Below are 17,922 nucleotides of genomic sequence, written 5' to 3'. Positions count from 1 at the left end.
TAAACACAGACAGTAGAAATTAAATCAACCTGTGAAAGCAAATGTCCTGTTCATTTGATTTAAAAATAACCGTGATGACACAGGAGGTAGACTTGGAGCTCCCCAGAAGCCTGCAGTATGACGTGACCACGTGACGTCTCCTCACAGCTGAAAACAGAGGCAGCAGCCAGTTGTTTGCGGGGCGCAGATGCACTTTAAAAGACACCGTGCTGGCTACCTCCCAAAACCAGGGGAAACACACTCAGGTGAGACTGGGAACACCATTTCACATCACCTGGACTAAAAACTTATGAAATGATCTAACGGATTTACTTAGAGACCCCTAAAATTAAGACAAAAGCGAAGCGGGTTTATTGAGGAAACCCGGAGAAAAGCGCACGGCACGTACCACGGTCAGCGGAGGTTCCGTAATTTACAGTATATTGAAAAATGAACCGATCGCTCCGTTTTACTCTGAAAATTTATTAGAACGAGTTGCGAAATTATTTGGTAAGATCTATAGCTAAAGTTTAATGTGGTCTCGCCTTCTAGTCTGTGGAAACAAAGGATTTATTGGCACAAAGGAGTACAGAGTTTACCTGAAGTCATAGACCAAAAAATCGACTCGTTTTAAGTGTACATTTTATGTTTGATTGACTTCTCTATGTAGCCTTTATATCCATGCCCAAGTTTTCATTTTTCTTTCCATTAATTGTTTTGTTCATTTACTCAGTTAAGACTGAACTGAAGATCGCAGAACTAGTGCGGAGTTTTATTTTGAAGTAAAGTGGATGTTGTGCGTAACGATGCTGCGCAGCTTGATTCGAACACTAAACGCTGATTCAAGATGCGTTTCAGAGTTATTTATTTCACTCCATTGTGTTTAGTTTTGTCCCTTTTTTAACGTTGAACTAACATATCCTTTATTTGCATTCGCTTGATCTGGTTAAAAGTGTATCTTTGCTTGGCCCAAACACAAGGCGCGTGAAACCGTTCAGGTAGACAGCTGGAAAACACCCGGTCAAAAACAGCTGATCTGGGATAAAGGAAGACGATTCACTGTGGATACATGGGCTTTTCCTATGGAGGATTAGGGATTTTGACACTTAAATATACCTTGTTTATGCGAATACACATATAATACAAAACAATGCAACACAATACAAGTTGATTAAGAAGGACAAGAGCAGAGGCCAGCGCAAGTATTCTGTTCTAATATGTTACATGTTTTATAATGCAAAATTGGAACCACGGGTCATATGTCAGCAGTTTTGCTTTTTTAACCATTCTTAGCTTCATATATTCCATAATAAATAGGTTGTTGTTATTTTTAACTCTATTTCAGTCTAAAGGAATAGACAGGCCTACCGATTCTGATACCACAATGATAATAGAAGAGAAAAAAAAAAAAACTTTCTTTACACCATAGAATGTGACTTTCAGCATTAAATAATGATCAGATGAGTCAGCAATACAGGACTACATTCATACCATACTCCATACAACTGGACAACTACTTACCCTTATGTAACAGATAACCCTATATCCTGTCAATCATCATCTCATTTTTGCACTGTTTTCCTTATGACCTCTTCTTTTTTTTTTCCCTATATATTTTTATTTTTAATTTTTACTTTACATTTATATCATTATGCCTTATTCAGTATTAGTTTTTTGCTATTTCTGCTACTTATTTAGAATGTAATATACCATCCATATGTCTGTTTGTTATCGCAATATGCTGTCCAAATAATTTCCCTTGTGAACCAATAACATTTGTCTAAGCATCTCGTTTCAAATCTAGTTTTAGTATGGATTAGTATCTGATTATCAATAGTCTTCACTCAAGCTTGTGTTTATGAAAACTTGTGTGACAACATAACCGTGTGACACAGAGTTTCCCTTTATAGTTGCTGTCCAGATGAGCATTTGTTATCAGATAAAACATAGCATGCTATTTGAACAGATGCCGCTTGGTTTGACTTGTGCACTAGCCTACCACATTACTCTTTGTCTTGGTTACTAAATAGGAAAGTAGTTAGTTAGTAACTGGAAGACTTCACTCCAGTTCGTAACAAGGTTGGTTTTGTAACCATGACACCCAACAGGCCTCATGGTATGACATGTGGTAGAGCAGACCTGGGCATTGTCCAGCTCCTGGGCCACATATGGCCCTTTGGTTGACTGTGACCAGCCCGTTTAAGCTCATTTGGAATTACAAAATAAACATTTAGCATTGTTTTACCTCATGCATTGCTTTTATTTTAGAGGTGTTTTTTTTATGACTTTTTTGTAAGGCAGCCTCACTTTTTCATTGCTTAGTCATAACATAAACTCTTACCAGTCGCACCAGCTTGTCAAAACAAAGCTATTTACTGCTTTTTATAAAGAAATACAATTAATATTATGCAGAATTGAGGTAAGCATTTTGGCCTGGTCCTCTACAATATGTTCTGTTTCTCATGTGGCCCCATGGAAAAAATAACTGCCCTGTGGGAGACTGTAATAAACATTTTGTAGCATTTGCTTTTTGCCTTTTCCCAACTCCCAAATATAGCAGTTTTTGGCTTATCGCGAGCATGCTGAAAGTATGTTACTTTTTGTTGACAAACTCTGCTATTTAATCATATTGAGTTGTACTTACTAAAAGACATGTGTTTTTCTAAACTTTGATCCACTTTTAATACGCTATTAGTCCAAAAACTGTCTAAGTTAAGTAAGTTAAAATGAAATACACCCCTACTGCCCAGCTTTTTTTTTAATCAGACAAATTGTTCAACAAATGTTCAAATCAAATATAGCTTTGCTGATAACATCTGCAATTCTGATATATTCTTAGTTACAAAAACACTGGATATGTCTGCCAAGTTGTTTATCTCTTTATTTGTTTGGTTCTTAATATCATTATCCAATCAGAAAAAAGAAGCAGCCTCACATAAATTTCTCATTTGGCTTACCAGTTTGTGTTCAAATCCAGTTTGTTTAAACCTGAAAGCACTCTCTATAATCTAAATTGTCACTACCTAAACTCAATTCATTTATCAGTGCTAGTGCTGTGATTTTAATATATATATTTTTTTTCTTTTTAACCTTTAGAGCGCAGGCTAATTACAGTCCCTTTTAATGACCTAAATCTAAAATATAGAATTAAGCTCACTAATTCAGAAATCTTCTTCACTTGTAAGGCTTCCCTTTTAACTCATTCCTGATCTCCTCACAGGTAGTCCCAGCAGTGGCCTGACTTGGCAGGGAGGGCCATATTGTCTGCTCGTGCCTTAGCCCCGTGACCAGCACCATGGACAGCTGCGAAGAGGCCAAAGCGCTCAACGGCAGCATGGCCCACGTCCATTGCGAAGAGGCCCCCCCGAAGGAGAGCATGCAGCTGAAAAAGGAAATCTCCCTCCTCAACGGTGTCAGCCTCATTGTGGGAAACATGATCGGATCGGGAATCTTCGTATCTCCCAAGGGTGTCCTAATCTACAGCGCCTCCTATGGACTGTCCCTGGTCATATGGGCCATCGGGGGGATCTTCTCAGTGTTCGGAGCACTGTGTTATGCAGAACTTGGCACCACCATCACCAAATCAGGGGCATCTTATGCGTACATACTGGAGTCATTTGGTGGTTTTATAGCATTTATTAGACTGTGGACTTCGTTGTTGATCATCGAGCCCACCAGTCAAGCGGTTATAGCCATAACGTTTGCTAACTACCTGGTACAGCCGCTCTTCCCCACATGTGAGCCTCCCTATACAGCGTCCCGGCTAATAGCAGCAGCTTGTATATGTAAGTATTTGTGATGACCAAGTTTAACATGTGGATTCAAAATACTCTATGGGTTTCAGTCACATGACGACTTGTTATAGACATCATTTTGAGGACTAATTCAAATAATGGAATATTTTGTATCTAGAAGGGCCATCATCTTGAATTGTCAGTTTATATTGCTGCTCATAATATCTGAAGGAAAGTATTTTTGCAGTTATCTGTTTTGAAAAACAGATCAGTAATAGTGATGCTAATAAGTTCTTGGTTACATAGTGAACACAAGACAATTGGTCATAATGTTATAGCTGCCCTGGGTTTTTGTTCACTTCCTAATCCAAAGACTACCTCTGCTCCCTCCTCAGGCTTACTCACATTTATCAACTCAGCCTACGTGAAGTGGGGAACCAGAGTCCAGGATATTTTCACTTATGCCAAGGTGGCCGCACTTATAGTCATCATTGTAACAGGAATCGTTAAGCTGTGCCAAGGTAAGACATATAAACATACAGTACATGTCCCAAAACTGGTTCTTCTAAAAATGCTTACGTCGGCTCGTCTCTGCTGCAGGTTACACAGCAAATCTGGAGTCGTCCTTTGAGGGCTCGTCCACTGACCCAGGAGACATCGCACTCGCACTTTACTCTGCACTTTTCTCCTACTCAGGCTGGGACACGCTCAACTTTGTCACAGAAGAGATTAAAAACCCAGAAAGGTGACTTCAAGTGCATATAGTTTTCATGTTTTTCTAATTATTACTTGGTTTGGGGACATGGTATCTCTGGTATATAGCAATGATGGATGGTATAGATGGTATATATTTTATTTATTTTGGCTTTACATCAGTTAAGTGGCAGCTTGTGAGTAAAAAAGTTTATAAGAAAAGCACAAAAATATAGGAAGTAGTGAAAAGTTTTAAAATGGAATACCTCTAACTATGTCAATGACAAAGATAACATTACCCAAAATGCAAGAACAATTTAGATGCAAGGAAGGACATTTTTCACCATATCTGATTGTGTCCAATCAGAAAGTAAGGAAGTACAATTTTAAACTTCACCAAAACAGGATTTTTAAAACTCGAGATAAGAGATAGACTTAGGCATAGGCATATGTTATGAATTCCTGGATTCCTTTCAGACTATGCATGCTAACCAATGGTATATTTGCAGTGTCATGTTACTTTTGAGGATTTTGATTTAGTCTTGTACATGGCCTGGGGTATCAAAGTGGAATACTTGAACATCTCTTCTTTAAAGATAGCATTTGTATTCCTAGATTCTATGTACGTTACTTCAGTCTGAGAATGTGCTGGCTTTGGCCTGACAGAAGAAGATAATTAATATATTGAATGTTAATAATTTGTTGCAGCTCTGGCCTCTTAATGATACTGTCTATTTAAAAATGCTTTACTGGGATTATCTAGATTTTTCGGGATGCTTGTTTCTCAATGTACTTTTGAGCAATAAAAACACTTGTATTTGAAGTAGATGCAAGCTGAACAAGTTAATTTCCATTTTGCGCAACATTGCGGGCAACGAAATAACATACACAACAACACAACAGACCACCGTCAGAAAAGCTGCATATTATACATTTCATATATTTATTTGAAATGTGTACTATGGCAATATGTATTATTGTATTGTATTTTTACAATACTAGGCAATTACACAGACGAGCCTAGTAATTTGTTCAATTTCTTAGACTTCTGGTTTAGTCTTGTAGATTTGACATAGTCTTGGGTTATATCTGGTTTGGTCTATGTGAACCCATATCTTTGTGGTACTTTCTATGAAACGTTTCAGAATTGTTCCCAATGCCCTTTTAACCACAGAGAGCAGGCTGGAACAAATCGTCCTCCTGGGGCCATTGAAGTTCCCTTTAACTCAGTGTGTACTCTATATCACTAAAGAATGTGTTCAGTGTTGCACAAAAAATGACTCTGTAACTGTAATTCTGATTATAGCTGGAAAATGGATGGCAATGTGAAGAGATACTAACTGAATGCTTAATGTTATCTCCTTGTATCTTTTTGCAGAAACCTACCTCTAGCCATAGCCATCTCTATGCCTATAGTCACCATCATCTACATCCTCACTAATATCGCTTACTATGCAGTCCTGGACATCAGTGCAATACTCGCCAGTGATGCAGTGGCCGTGGTGAGTAGGATTTCAACACATCAGGGCTGGAGGATATACTGAAAGAAATTTAATCCTGATCTCATTCCTGTCATAATTCGCTTTGGTCAATAGAGGTTCAGTATTTCTCAATTTAATGTAGCCACCTGCTCAAACTCAGACACATTTCCCAACTACTTCTATAATTGTAAGTCTGTAAGTCTGATTGAGAGACAGCTGGATTTTTTATGGCGTGATGGCAGGCAGGAATCTGGAATTTTAAAACATGGATATCAACTTGTTTCTGTTCATAAGTCGTTTTAGCTCAATGTTGCGATATAAAATGTTTAAAATATAACATCATGAACCACAGGTGAGATTATAACTATACTAGATGATCGCACAATCACAGTCACTTCAGAAAAAGCTGATGACTTGATTTACTTCTTAAAGGCAAAAGAAAAATGGAAAGTGAACATGAATTGTGATAAAATTGAAATTGTGATCTGGCACCAAAAAAATGTTGATATTATTTTTGCCATATCGCCCACCACTTCAACGTGTAATCAGATAGTGTTGATGTTGTGGACTATGTTACTTTTGTGCATTTCAGACATTTGCAGACCATACGCTGGGGGTTATGAGCTGGATCATCCCCATAGCTGTAGCGCTGTCCTGTTATGGGGGTCTCAATGCTTCCATCATCGCTGCATCCAGGTACACAGTCTGAGAGGAACAATTTTTTAAGCAGTGAAGGAAAGAAAACGTAAAATTTGTACTTAAGTAAAAGTACATTTATGTGGCTAAAACAATTGCAAGTACAAGTACTGCTACCAAAGTTTTATAAAGTCCAGGTGAAAATACTACTCGGAAGTGCTTTTTTTTTTTACTTTTCACACACGCAATTTTAGTCACTTTTATTAGATCTGACACAATAACAATGATGAAAAAAATAAAGAAAATACTGAAACAAATTTGTGCTACTGACATAATAACCCTACAACAGGATTCTCCCAAAAAAACTAGCAACCCCCTACAGCTCAAATCTTATCATAGTACAGAAAAATAACAAAGTACTTACAATTAATATTGACCACCAAAAAACTATTGCTCCATCTTTCATATATTCAACGATAAGTCGATATACAGTAGTAATTATCATGACAGGCCTACTTTTTATATTTAATAACTTTTTGTGATTTTAAATGTAGCTAATTTATGTCAGCCAGAAAGTACAGTTACCCTAAAAAATCTACTAAATTACAGTAAATTGTGTATTTGTATTGTAGTTACTTTCCACCCCTGTGTTTAAGAATACCATGAATCCTAGGCACTTTCTGACCTTGTGTTGTGTTCAGGTTGTTCTTCGTGGGCTCTCGTGAAGGGCACCTCCCCGATGCGTTGTCCATGATTCACATACAGAGGTTCACTCCTATTCCTGCTCTCATCTTTAATGTATGTATCAAATGTATTTTAACTTGTGTAGTTTACTTTTGACTTCTGGTTTTGTCAGAAGTTACAGCACACACTCAACTAGGCAAATTATAACTTTCAATAACTGTTAACGTAATAAATTAAAAGTCCTACAAATTGGCTCTTGCTCTTTAAGCAGCGTTATTGCGTTATTACCTCCCTAAAACCATACCTGGAGTTATGTTTTGTTTTGTTTTTTTTCATTGAGTAACCCTTTATTATTAGTCTGTCTACATCTCAAAAGCTCAAAATGCTCTGTTCCACCTTGTGATGTCATGTAGAGATAGTTTTCAAGTTAACTGTTACCTTTTGTCTTTTGTTTAGTTGGGGCTGAACCCATCCAAATGATTCTTGTATGGATTTAAAAACACGGGATCACATAGACATCACAAGGTGGAACAGAATGTTTACCGTTTTAGAGAAGATATGAACATGCAGGGTTTGTGAGTTGTATGAAAAAAACAAAACACAACTCCAGGTATATTTTTTTATGAGAAAACAATATTATAACATAGATCTGAAAATAGTTTAATATAGGCCCCTTTAAACCGTATATTGTCCCAGAGCACAGATATTGTAAAAACAGCTTTTTGGGGTCAAATTTTTAGTAGTGCTGGTGTTCTGTTTGCGTGCTGGCTGTTGTTAGCATTATCGTGACAGAAAAACTCAGCTCTAGACTCCAAAATTTAAGAAAAGCACTTCATCACAAATTCATCACAGGGAATAATTGGGATGGTAGACATGCTAGAAAAGTGAAGGTTGACTTTGGACCATTGCAAACTGTTTAAAACGAATTTGTTCTGTTTTTAAAGATTTTAAGATGGCAATCAAAAGATAAAGCTGGGTCAGCCATTCCAAATCCATATTGTTTAGATCTTTTCAGTGCTTACAAAATACAATTGTTTTATAAAGTCCATGTTTTGACTGTTCCTTAGTGCATCATGTCTCTGATCTACCTCACTGTGGAGGACGTGTTCCAGCTCATAAACTACTACAGTTTCAGTTACTGGTTCTTCATGGGCCTGTCTATCGCTGGACAGATCTACCTCCGCTGGAAGGAGCCCGACCGACCCAGGCCGCTCAAGGTTTTCTCACTTTATCTGCCTGTCTCAATCTACTCTCATTTAGTGATATGCAATTAATCCCAGTTCGATTATGATTACCGTATTTTTCTGACTATAAGTCGCACTTTCTTCATGGTTTGGGTGGTCTTGCGACTTATACTCCGGTGCAAATGATATATTAAAATTTTCAGACTGACAGCCGCGAGAGGGCGCTCTAAGGGTTGTGTGTCAGCATCTAGTACTACTATTACTCCTGTACCACTTTCTACAGGAGACATGCTCAGTAGAGTGCAAAGTGACAAAGCCGCTGTCCTGCTGCAAATAGTGAAATATGCAGCCAAAAACGGTAATCGAGGAGCAGAAAGAAAGTTTGGAGTAAATGAGAAACTTGTGAGAGACTGGCAGAAAGCAGGGATGGAGAACACAGCTTCACGGTAACCGGGCAGGTGCGCCATGCAACTTTCCTGGAAGTCATTGGATGAATCAATAAAACCTGAACTTCAGTGACAACCGTAACCATGCTGCCCGGATTCAGAAAGGCTGGAATAATTCTAACTGGAACTGGTGCTGAGTCTGACAACTGCTACACAGAAGAAGAAGCGGTGCTCCGTTTACATCATGGATCTGTGGTTTATCTCCGGAGGTTGTGCAGAAGTGACACCGAGGATGAAGAATTTAATGGATTTAGTGATTTGGAGTGAGATCATGAGTTTGATAAATTTATGTTCTGTTGTTTATGCTGTAATTATCTGAATAACTGTTAATATGTTACATTAACATATTAACGCGTATTTAGCCTGTTGTTCTCTATTCTGTTATTACTATAACTTGCCTTTCAAGATGAAATGTTGGTTCCTGGTCTCTGATTTTATAAAATACATTTCCCCGAAATGTGCACCTTTATAGTCCGGAAAATACGGTACTATTATTTCTTAATAATGCATAATATGAATGAATGAATAAATAAATAAATTAAATTAATAAATACATTTAAATTAATAAAATAAATAAATAGTATAGGTGGTTGTTCTCCCACACATAACCTGCTCAAATGTACTGGCACAAAAGATGACTGAATATTGCTAAATAATTAACCTGTTATTTCTCTATTGATTCATACAGGTGTCAAGATTAATTGTGTAACTTTTCTGGTAGCAAGACATGTTATTACCTTTGAAAAATAAGTTTAAAACCATATTGTGGTATATTCCAGGCAGTTACGCAATTACAGATGTAAAAAAAAAAACATGCATTCTTACATAAAAGCAAGCTCACCACTCCACAGATATGACCTGTAACTCAGTCTGTTTTCTATCACTATTGTCTAAATAAAGATAAAAGGTTTAGTACCATACTGTGGAATATTCCAGACATAGCAATAACGTCTCCATAGATAAGCAGGTGTCAATAATCATATGAAAATACATCACTATTGTATGATTGATGATATGATGATGTTGTTTCCCCCTTCACAGCTGACCCTGTTATACCCGGTGGTGTTCTGCCTGTGCACTGTGTTCCTGGTGGCAGTGCCTCTGTACAGTGACACTCTGAACTCTTTGATTGGCATTGCCATCGCTCTGTCAGGAGTGCCCGTCTACTTCCTCGGAGTCTATCTGCCCGAGTCCAAGAGGCCCCCTGTCATCACCAAGCTGTTGCGTGAGTACTGCACACACACACAAGCACATACATACACAAGTGTACCTAAGGTGTGATGTGTTTTTCTAAGCTTATTTCGGGTTTGAAGATGATATCACAACATTCTATAAGCCAATACTAAGTAACAGAGATGGGGGCAGCTAAAATGAATAATGTTAAAATTCAGACTTGTGTGGTATTACAGTGAGTTCTTGGGTCTAGTCACTATTACACACGATCGGGCAAGTTGTTATTTCTGATGAAACATTTGAAAGGTAAATTTACAGTGTTATTAACAGCAATATCTGGCTCTTTCTCCCCATCTGGGAATGACATCATTACATTCTATAACCTGAAAACCACCAATTGACCATATCCCGAAGCACTGCCACTACCATTCTGGCTGTATGATTTTTACATAACCGGCTGGTTTTTTTGACAGCAAAAAAATTTTTTTAAACAGGCTGGGTGGAAGGTGGTTAATCATTCTAATGTGAAACGATATAGAGTTTTAAACAGATATTATATCAACTCAATAAAAAGTATTCATCTTCTGTCTCTGGGTCAAGGTGTATGAGCTGCACCATCTAGTGTTTATGGTGTGTAATCACATGTTGTAATACAAAAAACACATTATGAAAAAAATAAAATAAAAAATACTTTGGTATCAATGAAATGTAATGCCATTTTGTAAAGTGACTCTGACTTAGTTCAATAATGAAATACTGTCATTCAATAAAATTTTAACATTTAATTTTATTAGAAAGTATTTATTTGCTAAATAAGATCAACAATATGTAGCTCCATAGGGTGGCAGTACTATCTGATCAAGTGGCTACATGTTCCAGAGGTGTGTGCTGCATTACATTGTGAAATGTCTTATTACATATTATTTTAGCTGTTGTTTATACCTTTTGAAAAAAATGAAAAAAGATTGGCAAACTGCAAAGAGTGTGGGAGAAATCTAAAACCAAAATCCTATTAGTCTGACCCCCGTTTGCCAATGTAAATGTGGCCTATATTTTGATGCACTTTTCTAAACTTACCCTACCTATGCTCGGATCTAATGCGTTACTTTCTCTTTCATCTTCCAGGTTCACTGACCCACTTTACTCAATATACGTGTTACTGCGTACTGACAGAGATGGACAAGAGCGACTAGCACTTCCCACCCACTGCCTGACCACGTGAATGAAGAAAAAAAAAAAAACTTTTAATTTATTTTAATGATCTTTAAGCTGAAGCATTTCGAGTTCACTTGTTTACAGCGGTGCCACAGGTGTTGATCACTTCTGCATTTACACTGGAATTCAAACCGCTCTTGGGGAATTTGACAACTGGATATTTTTTTCTATACTTGGTTCACACTAATTAGCACCCAATCAAATCACTTTATGTATTTATGTTTCTGATTATTTGTAATAGACTATTTTAATTTGTTTGTGTGGAAAATTATGTATTTGGGAATTGTTCTAGTCATTAGCTTGATGGATTTGATTTAATTTAAAAATGGTAGAATGTTGTTCATCACTGGCCTTGTTCACATGGACAGCAAAATCGGATAATAATCTCATTTTTGGGCCTTTAATATTACATAAATGACATGTAAATAGCAAAATCTGGTGTAAGTAATCAAATGGACCATGATGAAAGAAATTAGATGATTTGGGTTTTTACATTTAATTTAAAAATCACAACATTGTTTTCTATTAGACTTAAGTGAGAATATGATTACGTTTGATGAGAAATTGCTTTCTCATCTGGAACAAAGTAAATATTTATTGGAAGACACAAGAATCACTGGTTTGATGCTTTATATTTCACTGAGTAGTTTACTCTTACATTACATAAATAAGAGCTATTGTACCATTTTAGTATTGAAAATGTCTTCCTCGTACTTTATGGAATCATGCAATAAAAATAGACAATTTGAATTATTTCTCTTTACAAATATTTCAAATGCAAACTACCATTCCAAAACATTTTCTAATTTAGGACTAGAAATGCTAGGCAATGCTAGCCCCTATATTTGACCATTTTTCCAGATGTAATTGTGCGTTCAAAATAAAACACTCCAGGCAGCAGTACTCGTATGCAATAAAACCAAAGAAGTTTTATTTTGAAAGCTTTTTATACACATGTACATATATACAAAAACAGTTAATTCAACAAGCGTTCAAAGAAACAGTCCATACCTTAAAGAGAACACACATTATACATTATCTAGCACACATAACACGTTAACACTCTACCATGCACGAACAATGCAAACAGGCTAATTTGCAACCACACGCAGGCCAATACATCTTGGTAACTCAAGTTTGAACATCACAAAGCATACGAAACACATCACACAACTGTGCAACATTTTTGTAACGCATACTTCAAACACCCATACCAAAATTCACTCAACAATATAAAAGGATTCAGGCACCTACCTCAACATCTATACATTACAGAGGAAGGAGCCAAATAAACATGCTTTGAGTGACTACATCAAGTCAATACTAGCAAATATAAGAAGCCAAATGAGACTAATGGAATGCAGATTTTTTTTTTTTTTTTTTAATATAATGATATCGTCCTGGTTACTGGTCCTCCCTCTCATATAGAAGTTTTTAAGGTTGGCGTTATCTTGGAAAAAAAAAAAAAAAAAGTAATTTCTTTAATCTGAGCCATAATTGTCTTCATCATCTTCGTCATCTTCATCACCACGATGGCCGAGTTCGTGCAGCACTTCCTTTTCGTACTGCTCCCAGCTCCTTCGGCTGTACGAGTGCTCCTCCTCCCAGTAACCTGAAAGATGGTCAATTATTCATTTTAGTTTTGTAACAATGATTCTTCTTCGATTCTTCGTAAACACAGTAATAATGTGTCATATGGAGAGAGTTTTAACGTATTTTGTCAAAATGTAAAATGTATTCATTTATAGAAATGAAACTGGACATGAAACATTGAACACTTTCACACGAGAACTAGACCCACAATAAACAGCACAAACTCAGAAGTGAGAGCAGTGAGGAGGGTGTGAGGCAAGACGGTTTGAAACCTTGATTTTGACAGGCTAATTTATAAACAAAACCCCTGGTCTTGTGAATGAAAAGCCCCAAAGCGGAAAAATGCTCACCTCCATAGCGCTCCTCCCGGTCACTATCCCCATCACTGTCTTCATCAGGATAGTCATTCCTCCAGTTGCCTTCTTCATTCTCATCATCCTCATCCTCATACACTTCTTCTTCATGAACTACAAGGTCAGGTACCTGGAAAATTGGATTTATGAGTAAATTTTTACACTAGTATTACAGAAGATAAACCTTTCCATTCTCATGTCTAGAACCTTTCTTATGACTTGTGCAATGATAAAGTGTGATAACAAAAACAATTCTAATTATTACTAAAGTAATAAACAAATTAAATTCAGGCTCAGTTAATCAAAGTATCCTGAATATGGGTCTAATATGTCTATGATAAAAAGCTGTTCTACAGCAACGCCATTTAAATCAGTCACTCACTCCGACACGAGCCTCATTCATCTCATTCATCTGCGTGTCCATCCATCCACACACACCAGTTCTCCCTCGTCAGCATAGGCCCTGACAGACAGGATGTCCTGGATCCATCCAGGTGTGGCAGTTTCCTGATAGTACAGATCGTAGACATAGTCATCTTCATGCTCCCGATGTTCTCCACCAAGGCCTTCTCCAGAAATGCACAACCGCTCACGAAGCATCTTAGTGTTGTTACATAGGATCACCTCAGGATCTGTCAGTGTCTGGGAAACAAACACAAATGCAGTAGAAATCAATACACTACTTTCAGATTTTTCCTCTGAATGAGGATCCAACCAAACAAAGGATTTATTTAAGAAAATAAAGCTCAGGATTGTGTCACAAAACAGAGAATTTCCATTTAACCTAATGTTAAACCAGTAGAGGTCAACTTAGGTGAACCTTGTTCATTTAAATACTGACACTGACATTTTCCAGGACTAGTGACCCTGCAGCTTTGACGGTTCCACTGCTCTTTTGTGTACCTTTTTACATAGTTACCTCCGCCAAGGAGGTTATGTTTTTGCCGGCGTTTGTCTGTTTGTTTGTTTGTTAGCAACATAACTCAAAACGTTATGGGCCAATTTTGATGAAATTTTCAGGATTTGTTGGAAATGTGAAAAGGAAGAACTGATTTCATTTTTTGGGGGTGATCCGGAAGAAATCCTGGATTCTGGATCACTTTGAAATTTTAGTTAACATTGTGGTAAATGGGGCCAAAAATTTTGTTTCTCAATATCTCGGTTAATTATTGACCAAACCCCATGAAATTTGACTCAGGGATGGACAATCGGATCCTCTTTCATATTCCAAATTGAAAGATACGAGACAAATATTTATGGAAAACACAATTAATATGAGGGGGACTGTAGTCCTTGGCGGAGGTCTGGGCTCTCTGAGTGCTTTTCTAGTTTTGAAAATGCATCTATATGGACTTTTGGCATGGCTAACCACAACCTGAAACTTATTGACGTTTGATCCCATGCTCTATAAAGCGCACACCTTTCCACACTTATCCTGTTCCTGTGCATCTTCATGTAGCAAATCGACCACCTGAATCGCTCCAACAGCCCAACTTTTGCCCTGTTCTTTAGTGTCGTCTACCACACTGTGTGCAGTATCTGTGGGAGGGTTGTGCTGCTCAGCTGGGGTAGACACTGCGGTGCGGTGGCTGGAGATGAGCTTGTAGCGTTCCTCACGCCTGGTGCTCCACTTGGAGCTGCGGAGATCCCCGATGATGCGCTGTGAACTCGCAGCGGAGGGACGAAAAGCGTGCGCCATGCGGGGCCGGGCCAAGGCCTGTCGCACCTGAGTCTGGACTGGAGCATCCTGTCGACATAAAATTTAGTTTCACTCGAAAAATATGTAATAATACATTTTAACTTCAGCATAGAACGTCTCAAATATATTATGGTTGAATGCATTAGACTGAAACAGATGATAGTTTGAAATGGCCTTCAAACGTACCAGAGTTCCGCTCAAACAAGCAGCTAAACAGGAGGAGGTAGATCATGACACAGTAGCTCGCGCTATTATCGCCATCGCAGCTACAATGCTAACAACAGTTAGCAGCAGCAGCGGTTAGCCGCCGTGTTTCAGTTATTCGTGTGCGGGACAAGTTGCATAAATAGAATGGTAAATGTGGTGTGTATTCGCAGAAATTTTACCAAACGCATGGTTGGCTTTATCGGATGTCATTTGTTGACATTTAGCTAGCACCAACATCTCGGCTAAGTGCGGGCCTCTTACCTGGGTCGCTACAGTCGCCACGAGTTTGAAGACGGAGTTTTCCACCTCCTCTTCCCGAGGTTCTGGTACCGTTTCACTGGCGCTCTGAGAAACCTCTGGACGGATGCGCTTACAAGCCAGCAGCAGTGCATCTGCCGGGTCGGTTCCCCGTTTTCTTTTCACTCGTAGGATGGTTGTGTTTGTGTCCATGATGGGCTCTGTCTGAGTCTGGCTCTGTGTCTGTCTGCTGCGTGCGGAGAACAGAGTGAAGCGAGAGCGCCCACTCCGCCTCATGTGCGCATTTCTCTGTACATTTCAAATGCATTTATGTAAGATAACTTGACACTATACTTATTTTTTATGCACCAGCCTTAAAAAACTTTTGTGAGCAGAGGGCGAAAATATAAAAATGGAAGTAGATTATGTAAATCCAATTTATCTGCACAATGCATGAATAAAATAATTTTTAAAAAGTCATGTCCTTACCAAAAGGATACTTAAGTCAGGTAAAGTGGGCAATTATAGCGATTTACGGTGCAAATCCATCCAAATTCAAATTGTTGTCATAAATCTGCTTTCATTAGTCTGGTGATGAATCATTTAGCAGAGCAATCTTTTTTTTTAGACCGAGATAACAATGTAAAATGTTTGCAGTGACGTACCTCATGGCGTAAGATAAGGCTGATAACATTTTCTATTTTGAAATAAATGTAGGTGAGACTTTTTACCTAAGGAAATTGCTCATCATCAGAGCATCTCACAAAAGTGAAACAGAAATTAACACTTGAAATAGACCAGCATGTTTAGATATTATTGTGATCACAAGTTATTAACAATAAAGACAACTCAATTGTTAACTTGCTTGGAGTTTTTTGTTTTGTTTTGTTTTGTGTGTGTGTGTGTGTGTGTGTGTGTGTGTGTGTGTCATGGGACAAATATTAGGGCAAAACTAAACGAAAGCCACAGACTTCCTATATGTCTATATTAAAGAAATGTGACTTGTCACAACACTAAACTCTCTGCAAAAGCTATTAAGAGACGTAACAAAATAAACAATTTATCACTTTCCAAACCCTACTCAATTTTTCTAAACTCCTGGAAAATGCCGCTGATATAAATTGTACCAATATTTTTCAGGGAAACGGCTCAAGGAAAATATTGTGACGTGCACTTAAAAAGTTTCGTTTTATCGTCAAAACCTTCCGGATCCCTCTTTGGTAAACAACTGTGCAGTGAGCATATAGTATTACATGTCAGCCAAACTGAATTTCACTGACTCTTTACACTGTCTCCAGTTATGTTCAGTGCTAATAATGTCCAATAAGTGGGACTGGACACACACCTGGTCAGCTGCATGTTCCCCTGAACCTGTGCACAGTTGATTTGCAGTTATAACTTTAGTGATGCTACAGAGAAGACTCCTACTCATTATAAAATAAGTGGAACTGAATTAGATTGAGTCAGGACTGAGTCACTGTACAACCACATTATTTGGTTTAATTAAGCATCAGATTCAGTCACTGCTCATTTTACCAACAAACTTGGCTCATAAAGTAAGACTTGAACTTATAAAACTCACAAAATTGTTAAATATTAAACTGAATAGTTTCATTCAAGGAAACATGTGACTTCAGGGCAAAATTGACATGGGGGTTTATATACATTGTTAAAAGACATGTTACTGATGTTTTTAAAAATGCCAAAAAAAAGTGGCCTTGAATGCCCACATGGAAGACTGAACAAATGTTTTTTTTTTTCTTTCCACAGACAGCACTGTCAAATTTGCCCAAGTCAGATTTAGATTTTTGGGATTTAAGAAAATATGTGGCATACTGGTGATATGCAAATAGACAAATAGGTAAGTAGGCTTAAAAAAACAAACAAACAAAAAACATGATGATTAATTAATTTTACTAATAAATAGATGCATTGACATTAATTCTTATATGCCTGATTTTGACCATGATAAGTAACAGGCCTATTTACTTTGCTCTTTTCTCACTCACTCCCAAGTTTGTTCATAATGCGCTCCCATGCACATGACGTTAGCAGGACCCATCTGCCTCAGAGCAGGCCACTATGGGAGAGTACTACAAAGAGGACTCTGGGGGAAGGATCACCCTGCATAACAAGAACATCTTATGACTCTTCTGAGGATGACTGCAGACAAACATGTCAAGGTACGACCCCAACAAACAAACACTAGTCTGACAGAAGAAATTATTTCAGTTGAAAAAGAGGAAAAATAATTCTCTTTTGAACAGACTTATTTTAGGTATCCCCCTATAATTACGAATAGCAGCAAACAAGGATTTAGGATTGTCTCAGTTACAAAGTTCAGTAAATAAGTCCATGTAAAATTTCTTCAACTAGCTGTCATAGACTGGTGTCAATCATTTTTTGTGATGATGATTGGTCTCTGACTGAAGAATTAGTCTCAGATTTAGACTTAGATCTCAAAGCAAGACACCACAGGAATATAAGAAAACCTAAGGAAGAGAAAATACTGTCAAACACACTGAAAATGATCAAACAACTCATTTGTAAATACTGACCTTGTAGGCCATTCAATACAGTGAAGACATAAATTCCTGGTGTAGAGATG

General features: G+C 37.7%; 2 protein-coding genes and 1 long non-coding RNA gene across 3 annotated transcripts; 1 reads left to right on the top strand and 2 right to left on the bottom strand.

The window, feature by feature from the left end:
* The first annotated feature begins 129 nt into the window (after nt 1-129).
* slc7a6 (solute carrier family 7 member 6) lies at nt 130-12,126 on the top strand. The gene is made up of 10 exons (XM_055155046.1): nt 130-245; nt 3,200-3,764; nt 4,109-4,234; nt 4,314-4,458; nt 5,785-5,908; nt 6,480-6,583; nt 7,225-7,321; nt 8,275-8,424; nt 9,879-10,062; nt 11,136-12,126. Exons 2-10 carry the CDS (start codon nt 3,275-3,277, stop codon nt 11,201-11,203), a joined length of 1,488 nt encoding a protein of 495 aa, XP_055011021.1. The 5' UTR covers nt 130-245; nt 3,200-3,274; the 3' UTR covers nt 11,204-12,126.
* Nucleotides 12,127-12,129: 3 nt separating this feature from the next.
* slc7a6os (solute carrier family 7 member 6 opposite strand) lies at nt 12,130-15,626 on the bottom strand. The gene is made up of 5 exons (XM_020919207.2): nt 15,339-15,626; nt 14,592-14,918; nt 13,610-13,813; nt 13,169-13,301; nt 12,130-12,837 (listed from the first exon to the last, which is right to left on the bottom strand). The coding sequence occupies exons 1-5, from the start codon at nt 15,609-15,611 to the stop codon at nt 12,707-12,709; spliced, it is 1,068 nt and encodes a 355-aa protein (XP_020774866.2). The 5' UTR covers nt 15,612-15,626; the 3' UTR covers nt 12,130-12,706.
* Nucleotides 15,627-17,211: 1,585 nt separating this feature from the next.
* Nucleotides 17,212-17,922, bottom strand: LOC110155150 (uncharacterized). The gene is made up of 2 exons (XR_008632352.1): nt 17,873-17,922; nt 17,212-17,806 (listed from the first exon to the last, which is right to left on the bottom strand). It is a non-coding gene; the product is annotated as an uncharacterized LOC110155150 (long non-coding RNA).

This window comes from Boleophthalmus pectinirostris, unplaced genomic scaffold, assembly GCF_026225935.1.
Source record: "Boleophthalmus pectinirostris isolate CB_2022bp ecotype Guang Dong unplaced genomic scaffold, ASM2622593v1 HiC_scaffold_19, whole genome shotgun sequence".
In the NCBI taxonomy this organism is placed as follows: domain Eukaryota; kingdom Metazoa; phylum Chordata; class Actinopteri; order Gobiiformes; family Gobiidae; genus Boleophthalmus; species Boleophthalmus pectinirostris.
This window is presented reverse-complemented; position numbering and strand designations above follow the sequence as displayed.

What these genes read in the sequence shown, in the direction of transcription:
- slc7a6os (XM_020919207.2), bottom strand. Translation starts at nt 15,611, where the DNA reads ATGAGGCGGAGTGGGCGCTCTCGCTTCACTCTGTTCTCCGCACGCAGC. An exon ending in ATGCTGACGAGGGAGAACTG is followed by an intron (nt 13,302 to 13,609) that starts GTGTGTGTGGAT and finishes CCAATTTTCCAG; the next exon opens with GTACCTGACCTTGTAGTTCA. An exon ending in CCGGGAGGAGCGCTATGGAG is followed by an intron (nt 12,838 to 13,168) that starts GTGAGCATTTTT and finishes ACCATCTTTCAG; the next exon opens with GTTACTGGGAGGAGGAGCAC.
- slc7a6 (XM_055155046.1), top strand. Translation starts at nt 3,275, where the DNA reads ATGGACAGCTGCGAAGAGGCCAAAGCGCTCAACGGCAGCATGGCCCAC. An exon ending in AATCGTTAAGCTGTGCCAAG is followed by an intron (nt 4,235 to 4,313) that starts GTAAGACATATA and finishes TCTCTGCTGCAG; the next exon opens with GTTACACAGCAAATCTGGAG. An exon ending in TTCCTGCTCTCATCTTTAAT is followed by an intron (nt 7,322 to 8,274) that starts GTATGTATCAAA and finishes ACTGTTCCTTAG; the next exon opens with TGCATCATGTCTCTGATCTA.